Raw genomic sequence first — 23,202 nt, 5'->3', positions numbered from 1 at the left:
GTCATTAGATTAGGCAGATAAAACTTCACATTGTCTTGTTTGTGTATGTTTTGTCCCCACACTGAATCTCAGACATGTAGCCCTTCTCTGGTCAGAGAGAGGAGGGAGAGGCAATTTTCTGCTGCAATCAGTTCAGAGACTCAATCAGGACACTTCAAATCAAACAGAAATGAGAGTCAAACAGTGTTATCAACACACACTTCATTTGATTGACACTGATTTCCCCCTCATGCAAGAAACAGAACATCGGTCTAGTAGAACTATCTTTGAGGATTTGCTAAAAAAGGCTCAGTGCTCAGACTTTGCCAACAGAAATACTCACTCACATCAGGAGCCGCGACAATTCGTTGGTTTGGGTTTGAGAGTTACAAGGCTGAGTGAATGCATCACCCATGATGAGCAGTTCAGCAGCCAATGTCTGTCCGTTGTGTGTGTTTTCTGACAGAGAGAATTCTGGGATGCACTTATCCAAGAGTTAAAGAAGGCTAAAGAAAGCTAAGGGTTATTTTTTGGCGTGGTTACATCTAACAGTAACTGAGTAAGTGGTTCAGTAAACTCTTCAGACTTGTCCGTAAACATGTGTAAAATATGTGTCATCATAGCTCTGAACTTTCTCCTGTCTAGACTTTTTTTTTTTCTAATATCAAAATATCAACCCTCCTCCTTTACCTGGGCTTAGAACAAGCAAAAGTGACCCGAAAGACGCACCTGCATGCAGGATTAGTTAGCATGCAGTTGAGTGAGCATGCAGTTGCCTGCTCTGGCTGCAGCTGGGAGAGACTGCTGTGAGCAAGGAGGACTTCTCCACCTGTGTGTGGTTGGGATTAAGGGAGGAGACTACAATTGACCAAGATTGATCCCTGGTGTCTACATACCCCAGAAAAAGTCAGAAAAGAGTCACAGGAGAGGTCTGGAAACTCATACCAGGATTCCTGTCTTAGAGTTCCTGCAAGGAACACCAAACAGTCTCACCTTCTGGATGCTCAACTACACTACAAACTGAGTTTACAAAGTCTGATGCCTTGTTGTGTTACTCTATTTACAAGTGGGATCTATATCATATTCTAATATAAAATACCTTTCAAATCTCATCAGACTCATATCTTCTTGAAATTAGTTTCACGAATTAATGGTTTGACCTTGGTTGTAACACACTGGAGGCTGATTTGTGGATACTCACCTCCCCAGTGTTCATCACACACAGTGAACAGGCTGGTCTTGTTTGTAAGCTCAGGTAAAAGGCTGCTGGACTCCATCACAACAGCCTGAGGGATCATAATGACGCAGGACACCACCCAGATGACCACAATACTCTTGCGGGCCCTCTTGGCGGTACTCTTGAACAACAGCGGGTGGCAGATTGCATACCAGCGATCTTGGGCGATGCAACTCAGCGTCAGGACTGAAACGGAAACAGAGATGGTCTGGAGAGGAAAAAGGAGAGGTTGGTAAATATCAAGAACTGGGAGAAAGATTGAATACTGTCCATTTTTACTTTTGTTTTACAATGTTAATGTTTGAGATGTTAGTCTGAGTATCATCCTGACAGTTTTGGTGATTTTTGGCAGTGATTCACACTAAATATTCAAAATCCTTTCAAATTACAACTCTTAAATGTGTAGATTTACTTTCCATTCTTTTTCAACCTTTAAAAGATTACAATTTCAATACGACGTCACAGACAAAAGATATTTTATATTCAAAAGTGTCAACAGAAGCATCCTCATTCCTTTTTAATGGAAAAAATGTCCATTCTGGCCTTAAATGGCGGTACAAGGGTAACCATTGAGATGCAGAGAGTAGCACCATCAAATTATTCATGTAGTTTTTTTTCTCCTCAAGGTGAAACTGAATAAAATCACTTATATTTGCCCAAACGCAAATACTGCCTTCATTATTGCTGGATGATCGTCTCTTGAGGTCAAGCATACACTGAGGAAACCTTCGTGGATGGACACAATGACCAAAGTTAATTGAACTGTTATCCACCAGCAAATAGGGTGAATCTTCAAGCAGATCTGCACAATCCAGAGAGGTTAAGGGGTCAAAGACAATCATGTTCACTCATCCCTTTGCTGCTTTGTTAGCACAGGCTTCTCCTATCACAGTGTGAATCAAACATCCGCCTTCCCCGAACAAAAGACTTTTTCAGGAGGCCCAGTTTTCAGTTATGGTCCTGAAAAAATTGATGAAGGTGAGCTGTAGAATACTGATGCGTGAGTGACCCTCTGTATTTCAGATGCTCTCATCTATTGCTCATGGTTTTCTGCAGGAATTCCAACACCTCCTTTTGACACAGCAGTGTGCTGATTTCATCCAAGAGATGGTTCATGGGTAGCAGGGGATTCACTGCTCGATGGGAGTGAGCTCTCAGCCCCTTCACTTTGAAGTGCAAAACCCAATCATTCCAGTGGTGACATGCACCCCCGTTTTTTTCTAGTGTATTTTGCATCATTTGAATGTCAAATGTCAAGCATTACCCTGAAGAGATAATCACATAACTGTGCACCCTGACAGAAAATAAAGAGGACACTGACAGGCAAACTGTGCAGCTGTGAAATACACCCTAGATCATGAAAGTGAAAATATACTTTGCAAACATTGCAAAAAAGGTTGTGTACAGAGAGGAGCAGACTGTCAGCACAGGAAGTAATTTCAAATGTGCCACTCATGAGACCAGAGAAGACAGGCTCTATCATATCAGGTCTTACTTTACAGAAAAATAAAATGACCAAGTGCTGATGATATGTATGGTTGGACTAGTAAGAAAAATAAGAGTAGAACCAACAAAGAGCGATGCTCAAAGAAGTATAAGTGTCCTTAGCTGAAGTAGCTCATTCATATGGGTTACTGTGGAAAAGGAATCATGCATGAAGCTAAGTGATACCAAAGTGATGTCTATTTCTGTCATTTCATCTCATTCATGTGATCTTTTGGAGTCAAATGCACCAAATCATACATATTTACCAACTGTGAGGGTTCAGATTGCAATAAAAAATGGGCTACATTTTCGGTGAGATTACCGTAACATCTGGAATACGAGTCAAACTGGTTTTCCTTCAAAAAGAATCTGTCATTGTGGTCGAACCTCCTTGTTCCATAATTACAGACTGATAAAATCAAACCTCAACTGTCCTTTAAATGTCTCTTGATACCCGATGATAAGTGATCAGTTCGCTGCATAAACAGCTAATTCTGCTTCTGACCAAGGAAAATGTTCTCCATTAGAGGCTGATATAGAAAAAAATATGTCAGGATGTTTTGAGGGTAGGATCAGGATCTGGATTTTATCAGTTTTTTCTTTTCTTGTTGTTTTGATCTTCAGCTTTTTAAACTGCATATTTTTCTTCTCTATTTTTATGCACTTTTTTTTTTTTTTTTTCATTTTTCTGCTCCATTCCTCTATGAAAAATGATTGGCCCTTGGGCCTGACTTTGGGCATGCCTGGTCTAGACCATCCACCTGCATGAAGACTTCCAGCAATGAGGAATTTTTATGCAGATGTGTAGCACTGCAAATCACCGTTATCCTAAAGTATTGTGATTTATGTTGTGTATATATCGCCAAAGCTGTTGGAAAAATAACTAATAAACAATTGATCACAAAAACAAATCACTGTTATCCTATTGCCAGTTGAGCTTAGTTATATCTCTTAATAAGACACAACATACTATCTCTCTCTGCTCTCTATACTGGTATATTAGCTGCACTGGTGTATAAGACGCAGCTCACCTTTAAGATGACAAGAGGTTACAAAAGGTCAGTCTCCTCGAGCTCATGCGTCAGGCATCAAAATGCCAACTGACTGGTTTGTGCTATCTGAAATTATCACTTCCTCCTAGGTAGAGCACACGGCTACAGGTTACTAGTGGAGCCACACTCAAAGTCAAACCATCCTATGAATAAGTTTTTTTAGAGCAATGATGATGAGGTGGAGAGGGAACTTAACGTTGTTGGGCTGATGTACTTACGAAGCTCTGTGAAGTCTCTGGCAAAGCATTTTTATTAGAAGAACACTAAAAAACTCTCTCAGGCAGCATGTGTGTGAATGTACATTGACTTCCTCAAACACAAAGAAAGGTTTTTTTCTTATTTTAACATTTAGCGACATTTAAATGTCAGAATAACTTCATCTCAAATGTCATTCTTGAGACATTGTGAAGTTCATTTCCCTGATTGTGTTACCAACGCTTTGCACGTGAGTACACAACAATCATCCGTGACATTATGGACACTTGTAGACTCATTTACGATCTAATCATGAAGATGCACATGCAATACGATATGGAAGTGGCGTTTAGCTTTATTATTTCAGTCTAGTTAACATTCTTTAACCCCTGAATTTAAACCTTGAGCAGCATGAGACCATCTGGTTTTACTGTGGTTGGTTATCAGGAACAATACCCAAAACTCAAGTTCTACTGAATTCTGGCAGGATCATCACAGAACAACCAGGCTCTGTCACAGCACCAGGTCAAAAAACGTTAGTATTCAGTTCAATGTTTTAACTCACACTGGATCCCCTCCATTGAGGTCTGACTGCATCCCAGCTCCAGCAGGTTGCAGCAGAGCTGTGTCATTTCATCATAGGATAGATCAAGTAGGATGTCCATGGAAACTAACTTAAAAAAACCAGTGACTTTCAGAATGAAACAAACCATATCAACGACAGATCTTTTCCATAACAAACCAACATAATAACCAAAGCCAGGCCAGAAGCCACCAGTTTATAGGTTTTACAGCCCAACATGAATGAGTAGAGTCTCTTCAATGAATCGGAAAGCACAGGAACTTCTTGGTCTTGCAACTCTGCAACAGCTGTCTATTGATCCTGCAACGTGCTGGGTGGAACATACAGCTGGTGTGAGTTGATGAACAAGACAGCATGCAGCCAACAGAGCGGAGCTGGACCCAAGTTGCATCTGGTGTACTCCTGGTATAAGTGTTCAGTCTTCGGTTGGGTTTAGGGATTCCGATGAATTTCTTTGCTGTCTTGTCTACAGCAACAATCAACTAACTGGTGCTTTAAACTTAGGGCTTAAATAGCATCAACTGTTGGTTGTGGCTGCCTGTTTTGGCAACTTTCTCTTCTTTGTTCATTTCTAGTATTTTTTTCATCCCTTTTGCATTGTCTTTGCATTTGGAGTGGGTCATTACTTTGTCTGGATCGTTTGCTAGTCATGGACAGCAAACTGGTCTTGTCCTCTGTGATATTTTTACTATTTTTGCTCCTGTGTTTGTCTGGAGATCCTACATGTAACCATGCCTGTATCGTTTACATGTGAAATCGGCTGTTAGCAGCCTGTAGAATGTCAATGCTAACTGGTGCAAGGCCTGGTGTTTCCCCACAAGGTGAGGAGAGGGAGGTGAAGACGACATGCTGGTAGGTGTGAGCTAAGAGGTGACAACATCGACCTGTCCTTCCATCCATCGTTATTGGGAACGTAAGATCTACCTCCAATAAGATGGATGAGCTAGCCATGCTAACCCAGCAACAGAGGGACTACCAGAGGGCAGAGTAGCATTATGATATTCACAGACATGGCTAACGGAGCTAACACTGGACATGAACACCACATTGGAAGAGCTTCACCTGCTGTGAGCAGACAGGATACAGGAGAAAGAGACTTAACAGACTGCTGAAAAAGCTCAGTCCTGGACCCTGTGGAGGTGGAGGCTGACTGACTGGAGAATGATGGACAAGCTGTTGTAATCTATTTTCTTATGGACCTTTTTGCACTTTCTATACACTTATTTTTGTTTTCTTGGTTGCTGCTGTGACTTCTGAATTTTTCCTTGAGGATAAATAAAGTATTTTCTTTCTATTCTATTCTATGAATAGCAGATGTATGGACATATGTAACAGACATAAATCCCCAACAACTGACACTCTGCGCATCTCACTGGCTCTTATATCTTTTTTTAATTCACAAAGAGAAAATGTACAATAAATGGAAACAGTTCCTTTCTGGCTTGCCAAAATAAAACTTTTACAAGCTGAGCACTTGACTCATTACCTGCAGATAAGGCACAACTTTGCAGAGCGTGCTCCCAAAGAACCACGTCTCTGTGATGTCCACCACCAGGCTGGCAGGCAGGCAGATGATGGTGACCAGCACATCAGCAAGAGACAGGTTAACAATGAAGTAGTTGGTCACAGTGCGCATGTGACGGTTCTTCCAAACTGCAAAACAAACTGAAAGACAAGAAAAAATCAGAAAGCATCCAAAGACTCACTGAGAACACATTTTTATCGCATGAGTGCAGGATGTTTCTCAGGCTCAGTTTCATTGTCCCTGTCTCTGGGCATGCTTTCAATCCAACAGTCAGGATGATAACTGCATGACAGCCCTGTTCATATCTCTGCAGCTGTTGGCAAAACAAAGAACAATCATGAACAACTTAAAGACAGTTCAATATTCATGTGAAACCATGGCATAACACCCTAAACCTTAATGGAGCTTTCTCTTTAATGTGGATTTTCAGAGTTTTGCAGCTCTTCTGATCGCTTACATCTTCTATGAGAAAAAAAGATAATTCCTTCTTATGTTGTTTTATCTTTATGTATTTCTCAATTCATCTATACAAGTGTCAAAATCCCCTGCTTTAACAGCCCTCTGCAAAGCCTTGAGATCTAAATCTGATTCATGTGAAACAGCTGAACACAACAGTGTTAAAAAGCAGAACCGCCTTTGCATCATTTAAAAGCTTGCATAGATTGCAACAACAAATAAAAGCACAAAGAAAGACAGAATATTCTGATAAAAGCAATCCACAGTTGTTGAAGATAAAGATGGAAAATTACATAACATAAGCTAATCATCTATGCAAAATGAAGCAGTATTGAAAATTCAGCGCTGGCATGTTGATCAGGACACACTGATATCACAAGCAGTCAAAGGGATAGAGTAAAAGACTGAATATTGAACAAACACACAGGCTTCTTCAACTAAACCAAGTCTGTGTAGAATTGAAGCCAGATGCAGAGCCTGATTTTCTTCCACCAACCAAATATTTGTCCAAGAATCCCCCAGTGTGTGGACTCATCACGTATCTCCTACCCATGCCGATGTTTCCCTGGTTCCAGGTTAGACTGCCTTTGACAGAATATTTCAAAAACCAAAGAGAGAAACAGGCTGCAAAGCTTGTGGTATTATTTACCCAGCCTCTTTTCCGTGTTTTGGTTGCTGCATGACAGAGCACACATGCCAGGACGGCCAGCTGTTGATGTTGATTATGCTCTGTGTTTGTTTATCTTCTGAATACGTTAGATGCGGCTAGCTTCTGTTAAATCGTCACTGGAATCATTGCCTCAAACACAGTGTGTGGTGTGGTGGTCTTGTGGAATCGTGTGATCTGGTCCAAGGATTGAAAATTCTAGTGTGTGCCCGTCCTTACACTGGGAATAACCTGATGCATCTCCAGTCCAGCTCCGCTCCGTTGCGTGTTGACTACTTATTCTCTCGTGTCAGCTCACACTGACTACATTTTCAGTCCAACGGTTTTGCAGGTCTGCCAGACAGACCTGGGAGACCGAGGAGTTTCCGTGCTTGTCAACTTTATAAAGATCCTCTCTTTGTACATGTTGGACTGTAAAACCTCAAACCTGTTGACTCCTGGCCGGGCTTTGCTCGTTATGTCAGTTTCTTGTTAAATTAGAGTTAAATACCACCTGGTTTAAACATGGTTTGTCTTATTTTAAAAGTAACTGGGTGTTTTTTCAGTGGTTTCCTTGTATTACTTCCCACCGACTGCCCCCCTCTACTCCCTCAGACAAAAAATAAACATTCGGTGACAGACACTATCATTTAGAAGTAGAGGTCGACCGATATGGGTTTTTTGGGGGCTGATGCCGATGCTTTCCAAATTTGGGCAGCCGATGCCGATATGCATAGCCGATTTTTCCAATTTGATATTCAGGCGGGTTGTTAAATAAATATTTATTTATTACATTTTTGTGAAACGCAGCAATTTCTGAGCAACTAAAAGAAACCTATTACAACAAGTCGTGTCCAGTCCTCTGAACATTTATTCAGCTTTCAAAACAATGAAATATTTTGTCTGAGTAAACACACAATGTAACAAGCAGTAGTACTTCACACTCTTCTTAAAATGTCAAAAAAGAAATTTGAACTTATTAATGTAATTTGAACAAAAGTATGTAATGTATCCAAGTGGTTGCACAAGTTTGAGGTGCTCATCTTTTTTGTGCCTGATCAAAAATTGCGTCATTTTATACAACGGATCAAAAATCGGCTTTTTAAAAGAAAATATGTCCGATGGCCGATAGAGACAAATGTCCAAATATCGGCCGGCCGATATATCGGTCTACCTCTATTTAGAAGTCACTAAAGGAGAATAAACTACACAATGGAAGAATATATTAATTATTTTATTGTGGAGAAGGTTGGTAAAAAGCTTGGTGCTTCAGTATGTGCATTGAATCGTTCAGCATAGCGTTAGTAACCCTTTGTTACCTTTTTAGCCTAGCTTTTAACTGAGTTTTACTTTTACTTATTTATCTATTTATCTAAATAAGTTTGGACCTTCTTCTTCTTCTTAAAGGTGTACAATCTTAATCTTTTAGTTTAATATAAATTTATCTTTTTTTTTCTGTTTTTACTTAATTATCTATCTTCTGATTTACTGCACTGCTTCTTTCAGCTTTTTAATTCTGTATCTTATAGTTTTAGTTTTACATTGTTTTTATTTAACTGCTTTAGTCTGATAATGTTTTACCGTCTTTTTTTCTTTTAAATTGTGTTTTTTTTTCTTATTTTGAGTTTAACATTTTACTTTACATTCAGTTTTTCCTCATTAAGGTCTCCAGATAGTGTTTCTAAAATTCCTCAGGTAACCTGCACAGATTTTAAATAAACTGTGTTCAACTTGTGGGGTGTGGGTTGGTGGGTTGGAGGTGGGGGATTGGACACTGATGAGTGTGTTTATGGGGGGTTATGAGGTCACTTATAATTATTATTATTATTATCATAATTTTTTCTTGTTTGCTCTTGTCAAGCACTTTGTTTTGCTACTGTTGGGCACAGGGATGGGTAGCTTTCACATTTGAAACGATACTGTACTGTTGCCTGGTACCTGGCAATCCGTACTCAACAGTACCAATTTTCAGTACTTTTTCGTGTTCATGTGATCAAAGAAACATTTATTTTTTTCAATTTAACTTAATTTATTCTTCAATATATAACCTAGCAACGCTGTGTTCATGTCCAGCATGGGATATTGCCTTCTCTTCCAGTCCCTCACAGTCTCAAAGATGTTTTCAGGTACCTAAACATGGTACCTTTTGATTTTACGTGAATCAGTACTGCTACTTTTAACAGAATTTGGTCTGTACATATAAAAGTACCTAGTTTGGCACCCATCCCTAGTTGGGCATGAAAAGTGCTTCATAAATAAAGTTTGTCAGATTGATTGATTGAGCTCGGATACTACAGATAAGCTAATGAAGCTAAGCTCCAGAAGTTAACAATAATTTGATCAAAGCACTTTGGACAACAGCCAGCAGTGATCTAGATCACCAAAGTACAAAGCACAGAGAATAAAATAGGCCAATGAACTCCTAACAAAGTGACATGATGAACAACACAGCTAGGAGCTAACATTAAGCTAACTTTAGTAACTAATTCCTCCACCATAGTTAGCCAGTGTGAATGCCCCCTCACATCAGGTTTGAAAAAAATTCCCTCTACAATAAAGAACAACACTTTTATATTCATAATCTGTCAAACAGATGAGGTTGAAAAAAATGTAGATCAAATGGCTTTTTCCATAATGTCCTCTCTGTAAGATGCAGCAGTGATTTTTAGTTGGTGAGGTCATCTGTGGGCGACTGGACAGTGTGACCGATGGACAGCGAGGTACAGTGACCTGCAGAGATGTGTAGTGAAAGGTTTTTTTTTTTTTTATGTGATTATAAGCGTCTGTGTCAAACAGAGTGAAAAAATGCATCCCTTTGTCGACTGATGAGCGCCAAGATTACCTAAAACAGAGCGTTCCTTACAGGAGACTTGATTTAAACTGTGTATCAGTTGTTAAAATTCAACTCACTGTATAGTTTTGAACTTAGGAAATTATTTGAGAAAGCTTCAGTTGCTGTAAAAAGTGCTCTGAGCGTGCCTGAATTTCAAAGTGATGCCTTTCGATGACCTGCAAAAGCAAACAACCCCAACAGCAACAAAACTGATGGTGGATCAGTCACAGGCTCATGTTTAAAGCCTGTAAGGGGGAAAGTGTCACTTTAGATGATTGCACCCTGAGGAAACAACCTTTCCTTGGCAAAAAATCAGTGAGTGACACATTTGGCTGTTGGAAAACAACAGGATGAGATTATTCTTCTCAGGACAACAGCAGCAGCAGAGGGATTAAACAGAGCACTTTGGCCAAAGGGGTCGCCAAATTTGACACATTCCTCACATCAGTTTTAATTTGTAGCCTCTGTGATTTGACGATGAAAAATCTTTTTGTAAATCCTGCAGTCCCTTTAAGCACAAATTTGCTAAGCAAGTATGTCTGATTTATTCATTAAAGTCAGTTTGTGCTGCTCTGTGGTTTGATTAAGTCAGTGAGTACAATGAGATCCAAGTTGTCATCTCCAGTGTGTTGACTCACCTTCAAAACTAAACAGATTCTTTTTTCAAGGAAAGAAAAGACAAATTCCTCTACAAAAGCTCATTGACGTCAATGCTCAGTTTGAGTGCTGGATTGTGGTTTTGTGCCATTTCCTGGGGCAGTTAAATACATTTCTTGTACATTTCTTGCACAACGTAACTGTACATAGGGGTAAATTTCTGCAAACATCGACACAATGTTTGGAGCATTATTCCCTGAGAGTGCAGTGCTGAGAGGCTGAAAGGACAGGTGGACACAAGTCTCTTGAGTGCCTCAGGGTCAAACGAGGCAGAGACCAGAGACCAAGAGATCACATATAGTCCCTTCCCTCAAATACCTTTGTACATTTCTCTACCTGAATTCTACAAACCAGCATGTCCTGAAGAGCGCAGACAAAATTTAAAGCAGGGGCTTTAAAGTTAAATCTCTGTTGGGGAATAATCAAACAGCAGCTGAGTTTTCAGATGTACTGGCAAAGGGCATTTCAATTTGACAAATCCAGGGGGTATTGCACAAAAGTAGGATCAAGACATCCAGCATAAATGAAGAGGCACAGCTTGACCAAGCCTTGCTGAGGCTTTCTTGGATTAATTGGTTGCATGTTTGCCGAGCCAGAATGAATAAGTGCAGATTTTGTATATGATGCAACGTCTTGAAAGCAGTGACACCTGAACTGATTTCACACTTGAAAACCAAAACCCCCAATCGATTGTTTATCTGACCTGCAAGATGTCTGAACTCTGTTTTGAACTTTGCACGTACTTTCAGCCCACCACCTCCACCTGCAGACTCTAATGTGGGTTTAGGGCATGATCTCACCAGGCCTCAATTTCTGCTTAAAAGAAATCAAACTGCAGGGAGTGATGAGTTCAGAGCCCAGACACACAAACACAACATGTTCAATGGAAGCAAAAACATCTCAAATGAGAGCTGTCCGACTGAGCAAGTACATAAATGTTTTTACCCTCAATCAATGTCACTGAGCTCAATGCAGTCGAGCAGAAAACAGCAGACATTTCTGTTAATCACACCCTCAGTGCCCAACAGCTTTCCTTTCCTAACAATATAAAACTCTGGAAGTGAAGGTGAAGTACTTTGGCACTACTTTTAGCTCCTGGCTAAAACATTCTCAGGGAATAAGTGGTTCCTGTGTCCCATTCTTTGTCTGTGTTTCCACCATGAGCAGAAGTCCATCGGATCAGTGATGTCTGGGCAAAAAAATACAGGTCATTGCAAAACACTGCCAGACCAGAAGGGGGCAGTAAGACAATGATGAAGGCCATACAACAAAAATGAAACCATAGAAGGTGAGAACAGGTCAGTGTCTTTGTTGGAAATGAGGTGAGGTGTCTGACATACATCTAAGTGTTACTTCTACTGTTTTCCCACACTGCCTTACAGGGTACCTTTAACCGTGCACTAAGTCATGTTCCCACACTGCTATCCTGACAGGGTACATTTTCACACTGCCTTACAGGGTACCTTTTACTGTTCACCTCAGTCAGTTTCCCAAACTGCGATCCTGACAGGGTACCTCACAGATAGTTTGTCACTCAAAATGATGTCCTCGCTCTAAATTTCTCAAATACTAAAATTACTTCTTGTTGGAGATGTGATGCTATCAATCTGACCAAAATACCTTAAAATTATTAATCTGACTCCATTCTCCTCTCACCTCTTTCTGCGCAGTTTGTTGATGGGAAAGGATCAGGAGGTATCTTGGTTCTCAGTTGAACACAAATTTATTAACAATAGGTCAAGAATATGCATTTACAGAGATCTCTGGTGCAGCCTCATTTCCCTGTTCCCTACATGTTGCAGAGACAGTTCATGAGACTGACCCTGACTCTCTCTCTCTCAGCACCAATATACAGTCACTAACAGAGTTTCTCCAAGGAATGTTGGTTGAGTCATCTTCTTATTGGCTCTCCAGGTGTTGTCCCCCTCTTATTGGCTGCTGGCTGTCTTCTTGCTCTGTCTGTGACTGGCATTCATCAAGTGGGTGATCAGCCCCCCTTCACTTATCTGTTGAGAAACTGGTAGAAACACATCTCTTGCTTTCTTCCTTCCTTTAATTGTTTACCGTCCTCACTTTGGCTGAAACACCTCAACTCTAAAAGAGTAATTACTGACTTGTGTTATTCCTGTTACACAGTTAGTTCTTTTTATTATTGGGTATAAACATTAACTTCACTTGTGGTCACTCTCTACTCTGGGTGCTCCATAAAATCCCAGGAGTCCCCAGCCCCCCTCAAGTGACCTGCAATACATACCCCCAACAATGAGCACATGTGTACAACCAAGTTAGTAAAAGCACATCTGTATAGTATTGTTAATAAAAACATGTCTACATGGGCTATATATTCTTTCATCTTCATGTGTGGCACTTCAGTTAGCCTGATAGGATGGAGGATATGCAGCATGTACTGGTTTTGATTGGGGCTGCAACTAATGATTATTTTAGTAATTGATTACCCTGATGATTGTATTTACGGTTAATCAACGAATTGGGGGGAAATTGGATAAGAATGCAAAATAGTAAAATTAGCTTAACCAAACATACATTGTTATTTTAGTTGATGACTTTTGTTCGCATAAAGATATATACAAAGAAACAACATATTTGAACATAGTTGCTGAACTTCTTTAGTTGCTAAATTTATAAAGTACAACAAATGGCATGAACGTATTGTCACTTAAAGAATCAACAGTATGGGCCAAATAATTGAAAATATATTGTTATGTCATCAGATAAAGAACTTGCTGGGCCAAAAGGCAAATAAATGAAAATGTGTCCTCAAGCTTTTCACCTGCAGGTCAAACAATACACCCCCTCTGTCCTACCACTATCTATAGCAGCTCACGCTAATACTAATGTTGGTGTAATGAACTCCTTGTGATTTTCAATGGGGTGACGATTTAATAAAAAGACTTAACAAGTCCTAAAAGACATACCGTGCATTTCACAACATACAAAAGGGGTGTTTGTGGGATTTTGTAGCTGCCCGCCTCGCTGTTGAGCTCCCCGGCTCATCAACAATGAGCCCAACATGTCTACGTTAAGTGCCGGATCATTGCAGTTGTACTGTAATGCCATGCCAGGTCATTTCTGCAAACGGTGCAATTAACACAGGCCTACAGTCCTGTGCACTAATCATGCTGTCAGATCAGCATCTTGATGTGGCACACCTGTGAGGTGGGATGGATTATCTCAGCAAAGCTGAAGTGCCCACTATCAAACATTTAGACTGATTTGTGAACAACATTTGAAAGAAATGGTAATATTATTTATCTGGAATGAATTTTAGATCTTTGAGTCTATCTCATTAAACATGGGAGCAAAAACAAAAGTGTTGTATTTATATTTTTGTTGAGTGTAGAAATACACACTGACCAAAATTCAGCTAATTACACATTTGGACTGAATGTTCAAAATTAATACTTAGTGTTTGGAAACCAAAGTGGATAATTTATTTCTTGTTAGTAGTATTTGTTTTATTGAAATCGGGGAGGCCCTGGTGACTCCATGTTTTCTGAAGGGAGGCTCACTGTCTCACACATTGAAAAGCCCTGGATTACACAAAAGCGTCACTGAGGAAGTTTGTCCAAATAGCAACAACAGCATGAGGTAGAGTTATAGAAAATAACAATGCAAGCTCTGTCTGTTCTGAAGCTCTGAGTAAACAACTTTTTTTGAAACAGTATCTTTGTTGAATGGAGGTTTGGATCAATCCTTTAAGTAGTGAGGACATTTAAAACAGATTGTTCGCTCTGTGCACTCACTTGAAACCTGAAGAGTGACTAAAGTTTGAGTTGATTCAGCAGCTGAACATCAATCCTGGGCTGCCTGTTCGCCCACATATTCTACCTGAGCTGAACTTGGTGCCAACAGAGAACTTTTTCAATCTGCATAAACTTTATTTAACTCGTCTCGGAGCTGCTCTTTATTGACTGGTGTCAGATTAAAGTCTCCTCTTAAAACTCTTTTGTCATCATGTCTTCAAACTCTGTACCCCCGCAGGGTGTGAGGAGAAGTTTGATTGTTTGAGAAGGGAAATGTGACACCGTAAACCTGCAGTGGATTATTTCAACTGCGTGAGAAGTCTGTCACTGCAGTGATGAGCGACATCAAAGAAAGGATGCATACATTTGAAATGATCCCTTTGTGCATATTTGAACAGCACTGTGAGAATGAGAGCCACATAATTCATGCAAACAAAATCATCCATTACTTTCAATGCTTCAAATGTCTGTTTACGGAAAACTCTGAAGGCACTATCTTTGATGCATGTTTAAAGTTTGAATTCACTGAAAAGTTTTTTTGTAGCTTTGTTGTCCACATCTGAGAAAAAAACAAAACACTAACGTTATCAAAACCTTCACAGTGATATCATAGCCAATAAATCTGTCTCTTAATTATTCGGTTTACACATAAAAAACAACATAGAAATCATAACAGTAAAAAAAAAAGGTCTTGTTTTTGGACTGGCTGTCTTCTCTGTATTTTAAGCATCGGCAGTCATTCTGAGTCTCTACAACACAAAAGCACAAGCAAGATATTCATTCCATCACAGCTCCACACACACATAGCTCCAGGGATCAGGCTGCTGCCAGTGCTATCGCAAGACAGCAGACACTGAGGAAAATGTGTCATTTCTAAAAACACATTTAAAAAAGAGAATCAATACAGTCCTGAAGGACAGTTGGATCCACATTGATGGTGCTGTAGTGGCGTATAATCACCACTAAATCAAGAGATTACACAAGGCACACACCAGCTGTCCTCTACACTGAGCTTTACTCTTTTTCAAGTTTGCATTTGGCATTGAAATACAAATTATTTTTTGATTAATGTACTTTTAAATGCCCCCCCTCTCAGCTGTAGAAACTGGTGTGTATTTTATTCTTAAGCTATGTATGTAAACTATAACACAGTCATATTTACATGAATGTTAAACTGAACTGCTCAGTTTCTAACTCATGAATAGGAATTTAAGCTGAGGAAAAATAGGGAATTTTGTTGGTTCACAACCACATGTCACTGTACCAACTACTCTGTAGCACTCCTGTTGCCAAAATGCAAGCACAGCCATACAAACATCACCATTGTTTAAAAACTCTGGACTGGTCTACTGTTGGCAGTCACCACACTGGAAATCCTGACTTACCTAACCTTGCTTTCAGTCTACCCAGCAAGAGGCGAAGAGGCAAAGTCGAGGTGCGCTTTTAGCCTCTTTTCCAACCTTCTCAGCCATGTCAGTTGTGCCCATAATTATGCAAAATTCTTTCTTTTCATAAATGAAGGGTTTTTTTTAATCTCCCCTCATACGTAGCGTTTTTCTGGGATTAAGACTCTGTTTTTCCACTGTCACAAAAACGTGACTCTTGCCTAAGCAAACATTTTTAACTCTACTTTTCTTTGTTCGAAACATCTTTTCTTCACCAAGCAGAGCTAATGTAACCTCACTCTTCATTTTATTGATAGACTCTCAAGTTTTAACAGACCACTGCAGAATAACTGCTGCGTGTGGGTTGAAATGAACATTATTAACTCGTGTTTTAGCCTGTGCCTTACCGCTCTCCAAGAAATCACTTTCTTCCAGAGAAAGGACGCATCTCACTTCTCATTGCTAATCTTTGCCAACCAGTGTAGTGTCATCCTCCATTTTTGCGCTGTTCCCTCTGTGTTCAAGTGTTTAAATATTAAGCCACGGGTCTCAAAGTCACAGCCCTCAGGCCAGATACAGCCCACTACTTGATATCAGTTTTATGTGAAAGCCGGCCTCCTGCATTCATGGCACAGTCTCCTGTTGGGACCATGAAAGAAATGCCCAATTTCCAAGTTGACCCTGAATGCATCATCAACACCACTCCAAACAAGAAAAAAAACACACACCTGACACGCTGTCATTCTCAAAACTTTAAAGAAAGATGCCTCTTTCAAAGCCTAAAAGAAAGGCTGCAAAGGGTGTTTCAGGTGAAATGGGAGTATGATTATTTCTGTGGAGTTTAAGGGAAATTGCACTCGTTTCATATGCAGTTGCCATTCTTCACCTCACACAATATTATTCAACTGAACATGAGCAGACACAACGAGCTGCACAGCTAAAGAAAGAGCTGTCAGCATAACAAAATGTATTTCACAGAGAAAGAAAGGAGGCAAATCAAAAAACAGGTCGAGACTTAGTGATTTCCGTCTTCAAGCCATACTGATGGTTTTAAACTGCCACCTTTCGCAGAGCAACTATGGCTCAGCTGTCTGAGAGGAAGCGAGGTCAGGTGTCTGTTGGGACGCATTGGGCAAGGAAAGCCAAATATGACTAAAAAAAAGTCATGTTGAGAAGGACAGTTTTTTACAACGGCTGAATTTTTTTTTTCTTTCATTTTTTTTAATGGAACACCTGAAGTGGCCCCCTCAAGACAATACTGGATACTCAGCCGCCCTCAGGTAATCTGAGTTTGAAACACCTGTATTAGGCACTTCTCCACAACGATGCTGTGTATTTGTATTTTTACTGGTTCAATTCCAAATATCATAATATTTCTGTCATGCTGTGGGAAGGAACCAGTAAATCAAAGTGTGCGTTGAATGATTTTCTGTGATGATACATTATTCATTGAGCCTGTCTGTGACCTGATGATGCATTTGTTATCTCCTCCAGACATAAGCCCAGAAGGGCTCATGAGTTCGATCCTGTGTTTGCGTGTGTGTAGACAGATAATCACTCTCATTGTTGAACCAACCAGCCCTAAGGATCAGTCTTCACTTGAGTCAGAAGATAATGAGCAAGCAGTCCGACCAGAACAGTGCTGATCGTATCTCTTAACCTTAATGATGATAGATCTAAATGCCTGTTTTCATTTACTCTTATGTATGTTAATTGTTTGCTTAATTTAGTCCTGTTAAATTGCCAGTTTGTCATCACACTTCATGGTCATTTGCTCATCTTATGGTCAAATATTTGAGAGCAGATCTCAGGTAATCACACTCACAAACTAAAAATAGCTGAGGTCCTAAGTCTTTGAAATAACTTCAAATCAATCTCAGAAGTAACTCTGGTTTACCAATCAGAGACCAGAAGCTGTGCTGTAGCCTGTGAGTGGCCCACGGCAAGAAGTATGTACAAATACTTCAGACCTGTCTTTCATCTTCTCATAATGGCCAAACTGTAGTCAATGGAGTTTATTTAACCCAGAGACATGTTCTGACATGAGCTCCTACTGACTGAGCTAGATGATGTTTTTGCAAAGCAGCACCAGGTGGTTTTCAGCCTGAAGCTTGAAACTGTTTGGGTACCCCCAAACATTAAATATTCAACAAGAGGGCACACAGAGATCAGCCAGACACAGAAACACTACTAAATTTATTCTGTCTTTCCTCACTCCATGCTACCAGCTTCCAAATAACAAATTAACCATTAGCCAGAATACCCTGCTAGGACTGTGGAAGAAGCCCATCAGACAGGAGCCAATTAGAGGCCAGGAAAAGCATTTCAGAAAAGACACTGGAGGGTATGGGTAGAGTCTCCTACTGATCAAACAAATACAAAAAAAGACCAAAATAAAATAAAAATAAAATTGAAAAAAATTAAAATTAAAATAAATAAAACTAAACTAAACTAAACTAAATTAAAGAAAAAACTTTGACAACACATAAAATGCACTTCCTTGAGAAGCTGGCCCCAAAAGTGCACTGCTGTACACTGCTGTTTATTGTTTCACTCACTTTATAGCTCCTACGCAAAGGAAAGAGAACATTGTGTTACATCTACATTTTGAAATGTTGTCCAATTGATTGAGGTGAGGACTGCTCTGCAGAAACATTAAACATTAAAAATCTCCTTACTTGTCACCTAAACCCTTGGCAATAGTTATAGGTGTTAATAATAATTCCCTACAAAGATTAAATCTTGTACCTTGGGGTCTTGTGCGCTTTCGGGAATTATAGATACATCAGCATTTATTTATGTCTGTTTCATGACCATAAAAAGACTCCTCAACCTTATCATTCAGTAGTGACATTTAAGAACCAAAAACTCTGCTTCCCAGCCGACAAATGAAACTAGAGTTTTCCAAAATCTTCACTTTGGTCAGAGTTTTTTTTAGTGACATTTGACACGGGTTTCACATCAAAGCTTTAATTGACAGCTGAGTGCTACGTGAGCTGGGCTAAGGTGTTTGCAGTGCTAATTAAAGTCACTGAAATAAACCTCTCATCAGTCCCAAGTGCCTTCTGGAGATCTGTCAGAGTGACTGTCAGAACGCTGTAATGATAACTGAGCAGATGGAAAAGCTGTGCTCAATATTTTGGGGTAATGTGAATGATATATCTAGACTCATTAGCACGTATCAGAGAAGGTCTAATTGGAGAGATTGATGGGTGACTTTAAATGCCAACAGAAAGAGCTTCATGAAACCTCATTTTTGAACAAAAGATTCTGTATGAGTGTTGAGTTATTTATTCATCCTGATGTTTTTTAGGTGCTGCTGTTAACAGCAGGTAACACTGCTGTGATAATCAATAGAAAAAAAAGTCTGGAGCACAAAACACAAAGAGAGGCTTCAGGTTTATAAAGCCTTGTTTGTTTTGGATTGTTTTTGCAGAGCCATCCTCACCTCAATCACTCAGACTACATTTGAACACGTAGATATAACACAATGTTCTCCATACAAACCTCCATCACTCTCTGAATACAAAGCGAAGGACAAAGGACTATTTTCAGTGCTTCGAGGCTTTAATGGGAGTAAAACGCTAAACAACAGCAGTATTAAACAAAGTAAAGAATAAAGTTAAGAGGGGTGAAGTGAGGTAAAACTTAATCTTGTTTGACAGTTCCTTGTAAAATCAGACTGAAGCCACACACCAGTGCCTTTGTGTCAAAGGTTATTTCAAAATGTAATAACTGTGCAGGTTTTTTATATATATATATAGCCACATCAAACCTTAAGTTTGGTTATTATCCTTAAAAGATCTGCCAAATCCCTCCAAGAACCTGTCAGTGATTGTGAAAGCACTTCTTGACTTAATATCTGTGAGTTTACTTTTGTGAAACAGATGTATTTGGATGTGATTCTACAACTGGCCTATGGGCGGCAGCAATGAGCCACAAGGCATCTACACCACCAGAAATTGAGAAGTAGAAGAAGAAAAGGCTGAGTGGGATGTATTGGAAGTCATCTAAAAAAAACAAAATGTAACAACTGAAATGAACTGATTCACAGACAAAGTTTAAATGTTTAAATGTGGCACTTAAATTCTTTTCAAAAGAGCCTTCATTGACATTTCTTGAATTAAAGGAGTTACTGTGTTTGGCTTAAAAAAAAATAGATAAGAAGTGTAACAGCAAAAAAATGTGCAGCTTTGAAAACACAAGTATCTACTATGAAGGTTGCGAAAGAACCACACATCCCAACGCAGACACACTGCAACACAAAAATTACATTTCTTGTTCTCAAAAGCAAAACCTCTATAAAACCAGACCTGCCCTGAATTTGTTTATAAAAATCTTTCAAATGATCAAAGGGCTGACTTAGAAAATACACAGTTATGACACAAACAGCTGCTGCTTTATCATCACTCAAAACGATGTCTTACTTTCAAGCAACATAAACCAAGCTGAGAGTTTCCTGGTCCTGTAAATCCCACTTCAGCCAAACACAATGGTTGGTAACTCTTGCAAATTACAATACCCCTCAAATCCTCCCAGGATGTGGACCCACAAAGTTGGAGTTGGTTTCCATTTAGATAAAAAAAAAGGAAGCTCAATAACCTGATGAAATTTGCAAAGCACATTATGTACACAATCTGCCAGTTCTCTTTAACAGATAAGTTGAGCCTAACTGTTTCTTGCACTACGTCCATTTTCTTAATCTAGTTTTGCTGTTCTGTTGCTTGATAAGAAATTTTCATCAAAACTACTTTTACACTGAGCAAATCATCAAGAATTTAACGAGCTGTGTTTTTGTCTCCAGGTCTTCGGTACCTCAGTTCTCCTAGTTCTGTCTTTTGCCGTCCATCTCATGTCGCATGTTCTTGTTTTCCTTTTGTGCATTTTTCCATGTTGAGTCTTACTGTTTCATGTCTTATTTTGTGTCTGGTTTAGTTTCACCTCCTGCCCTTGTGTTTCCCTCCTCTTTGATTGCACCTCGTCAGTTTCACCTGTGTCTCTCTGACACACACCTGTGTCCCGATTACTCTGTGTGTCAACAGTCTCTGGCCTTGTAGACACAATAAATAATAAATATAAATCATTTTTGTTGGTACCTATAAAAGTGCTTAATTCGGCACCCATAGGTACAGGTGAGCTTCGTAGCTGCCTACTATGAGGCGTTTATACAGTCAATAGATTAGATGTAGTGGATAGATAATAAATTCTCTCCTGAGTGACTCATAAAGAGCTGCCATGACTTGTAATCCATGCTCCAACCACAGACTCGCTGCTTTTCTGCTGCAGTGATTCTGAAGATCTGATTGGACTGCTTTGAAATAGACTGTCATTTAGTCAGCAGGACGCAGCTGCATAATTTACAGTGTGTTGAACTTTACTGCTGTTCATCAAACACACCGGCCTGCTGGGAAAAGCAGAAAAGAAGAAGGTGTAAAAAGTGTTTTTAAGTGGATTTAAATAAATAAAGACACTTGGAGGAACAATCTCCTGCTGGCTGCAGAGTTGATATGATGATTACTTTGGAGATGTGATCACTGGACGACTGATAACTTTAAACTTGTGTAATCAGAAACAGACCTGCGGGCAGCGAGTACTCCATTCATATTAAGATTAAATCTGACACTCCTAGTAAGATAAAACTGCTGCATAATGACTTATGACCATGGAAAATTAAACTGCCAACATTTTTTGTGCAGTTTTCATTAACTTTTAATGTAACATGTTACACCTCTTAGTCCTAAGCGCCTGAGAAAGGGTGCTGCGATGTGATGAGTGTTGATGAGTGTTTCCTGACATGACAAATCAATGCAGGATTCTGCACTTTTGGGCAGTACTCCCAAAAACCTGACATTAAGATGAATCACACTGCAAATGAGAAATGGCAGGGTGAATATAGAATTTGTTTTTTCTGGCTTTCGAACCTTATAGAAATAAATCCATGCTATGAAAAAGATGAAGTAGAAGTAGCTATACATTACAAAAGCAGCTGCAATGTTGTAATTTCTCCTCCTCATCATTCATCAAATGCTCTGAGTTGACCCATGAGCCATTAGACTTTCTCTAATACATTAGAAAACCATTATGAGCCTTGACATGCTCAACAAGGCAGAATGATGAGATGATTACGTGAAATTGTGTGAAAGTGCCAAAATTGACAGTAGTTTGATTTAGCATGTCCATCATGGCAAAAGCTATTATCCCGGTCTGCCCTCATGCGCTCCCACTCGCAGTGGGGCATAAATGATATCATTTGTATCTTCAAACAGAACCTATCAGCAGGGGGTCCAGTACTGATAATTATGGGCTGGGAAGATAATCGAGCTCTATGACTTTCCCTCCAAGACTTTCCTCCCCCTGCACATGCACTGCTGTGATCTGCGCATTAGAAATTCACTGTATTGATTTTTACATCGATGCTGGATTCCACCCCTTAAATATGCTCATACTCTCAAATAAGTTGCTCCAAGTCACTTTTTTTCACCCATTTTTTAATGAATGGAAAAGACTCAAAGAAAATCTACAACTTACCGAGGGAGTTTCCAATGAGAGAAACGAAGAAGACAATAATGTAAGCCACGATGAGGACCCACTCATACTGCTTCGGGTGTAAATATTCCCTCCAAATGTACCTCAGAAGTTCCTCGTCTTCATCTACAGAGTGCAGCTCGTCGCAATCCTCTTTCACACTGCCCCCAGACATCCTTCACTGGTGTCACTGTGACTGTTAAGTGTCCGCTGTAGACCCGTGTGTCTGTACTGACCGCAGCTTGTTCAGTTGACTGTCAGTGTTAGACGCGGTGCTGATAGTAACGCGCTCCACGGATCTCGTCAGTGTGACGCTAATTCTGTTTCTACCCTCATCGCGCGTCTACAGCAGGGTCATACAAGCGCGCACACAGACACACGCACACTCTCTCACACACACCCGCACAAGAAAGGCTATCCTCTCCTCTCATTGAGGAAAGGGAGTAAGACTGGGGGAAAAAAAAAAGAAAAAAAAAAAAAAAAAAAAAAAAAAAAGGGGGGGGGGGGGGGGGGGGTGATGCTTCTGTTTTTGTGAACTGATCTGAACATTAAAGCCACAATATGCAATATTATATCATTAGCGTTTAAGTGAAAAATTCCCTCATTAGTTTTCGGAACCGCTTATCCTGTGCAGGGTCGCGGGTGGCTGGAGCCCAGCTGTCATTGGGCAAGAGGCGGGGTACACCCTGGACTGGTCGCCAGTCAATCACAGGGCTGACACATAGACAGACACCTGCGGACTATTCAAAGAGACCAATTAACCTTATGAGCATGTTTTTGGACTGTGGGAGGAAGCGGGAGGTCCTGGAGTGAACCCACACATGCACAGGGAGAACATGCAAACTCCACACAGGCCCACTGGCCAATCTGGGAATTGAAC

At 39.9% G+C, this 23,202-nt stretch overlaps 1 protein-coding gene across 2 annotated transcripts in view; it reads right to left on the bottom strand.

Moving 5' to 3' along the window:
- hcrtr2 (hypocretin (orexin) receptor 2) overlaps window positions 1-22,739 on the bottom strand; it is a 35,671-nt gene extending 12,932 nt beyond the window's left edge. The window contains exons 1-3 of one of the 2 annotated variants that reach the window (XM_074676518.1): window positions 22,326-22,739; window positions 6,018-6,196; window positions 1,181-1,424 (exon numbers count right to left, since the gene is read on the bottom strand). In XM_074676518.1, coding sequence (XP_074532619.1) covers window positions 1,181-1,424; window positions 6,018-6,196; window positions 22,326-22,497 — 595 coding nt within the window. In that variant the 5' untranslated portion in view covers window positions 22,498-22,739. Of the gene's footprint in view, window positions 1-1,180; window positions 1,425-6,017; window positions 6,197-20,612; window positions 20,859-22,325 lie in introns of those variants that run through there. The other variant, XM_074676519.1, reaches the window with a different exon arrangement.
- Between the last annotated feature and the right edge of the window lie 463 nt (window positions 22,740-23,202).

The sequence above is a fragment of the Halichoeres trimaculatus genome, unplaced genomic scaffold (genome assembly GCF_033239565.1).
Source record: "Halichoeres trimaculatus isolate MK-OKI-2021-1 unplaced genomic scaffold, fHalTri1.1 fHalTri1_scaffold_8, whole genome shotgun sequence".
Lineage (NCBI taxonomy): Eukaryota > Metazoa > Chordata > Actinopteri > Labriformes > Labridae > Halichoeres > Halichoeres trimaculatus.
The sequence above is the reverse complement of the archived record's forward strand: the minus strand, read 5'-3'. Positions and strand labels throughout refer to the sequence as shown.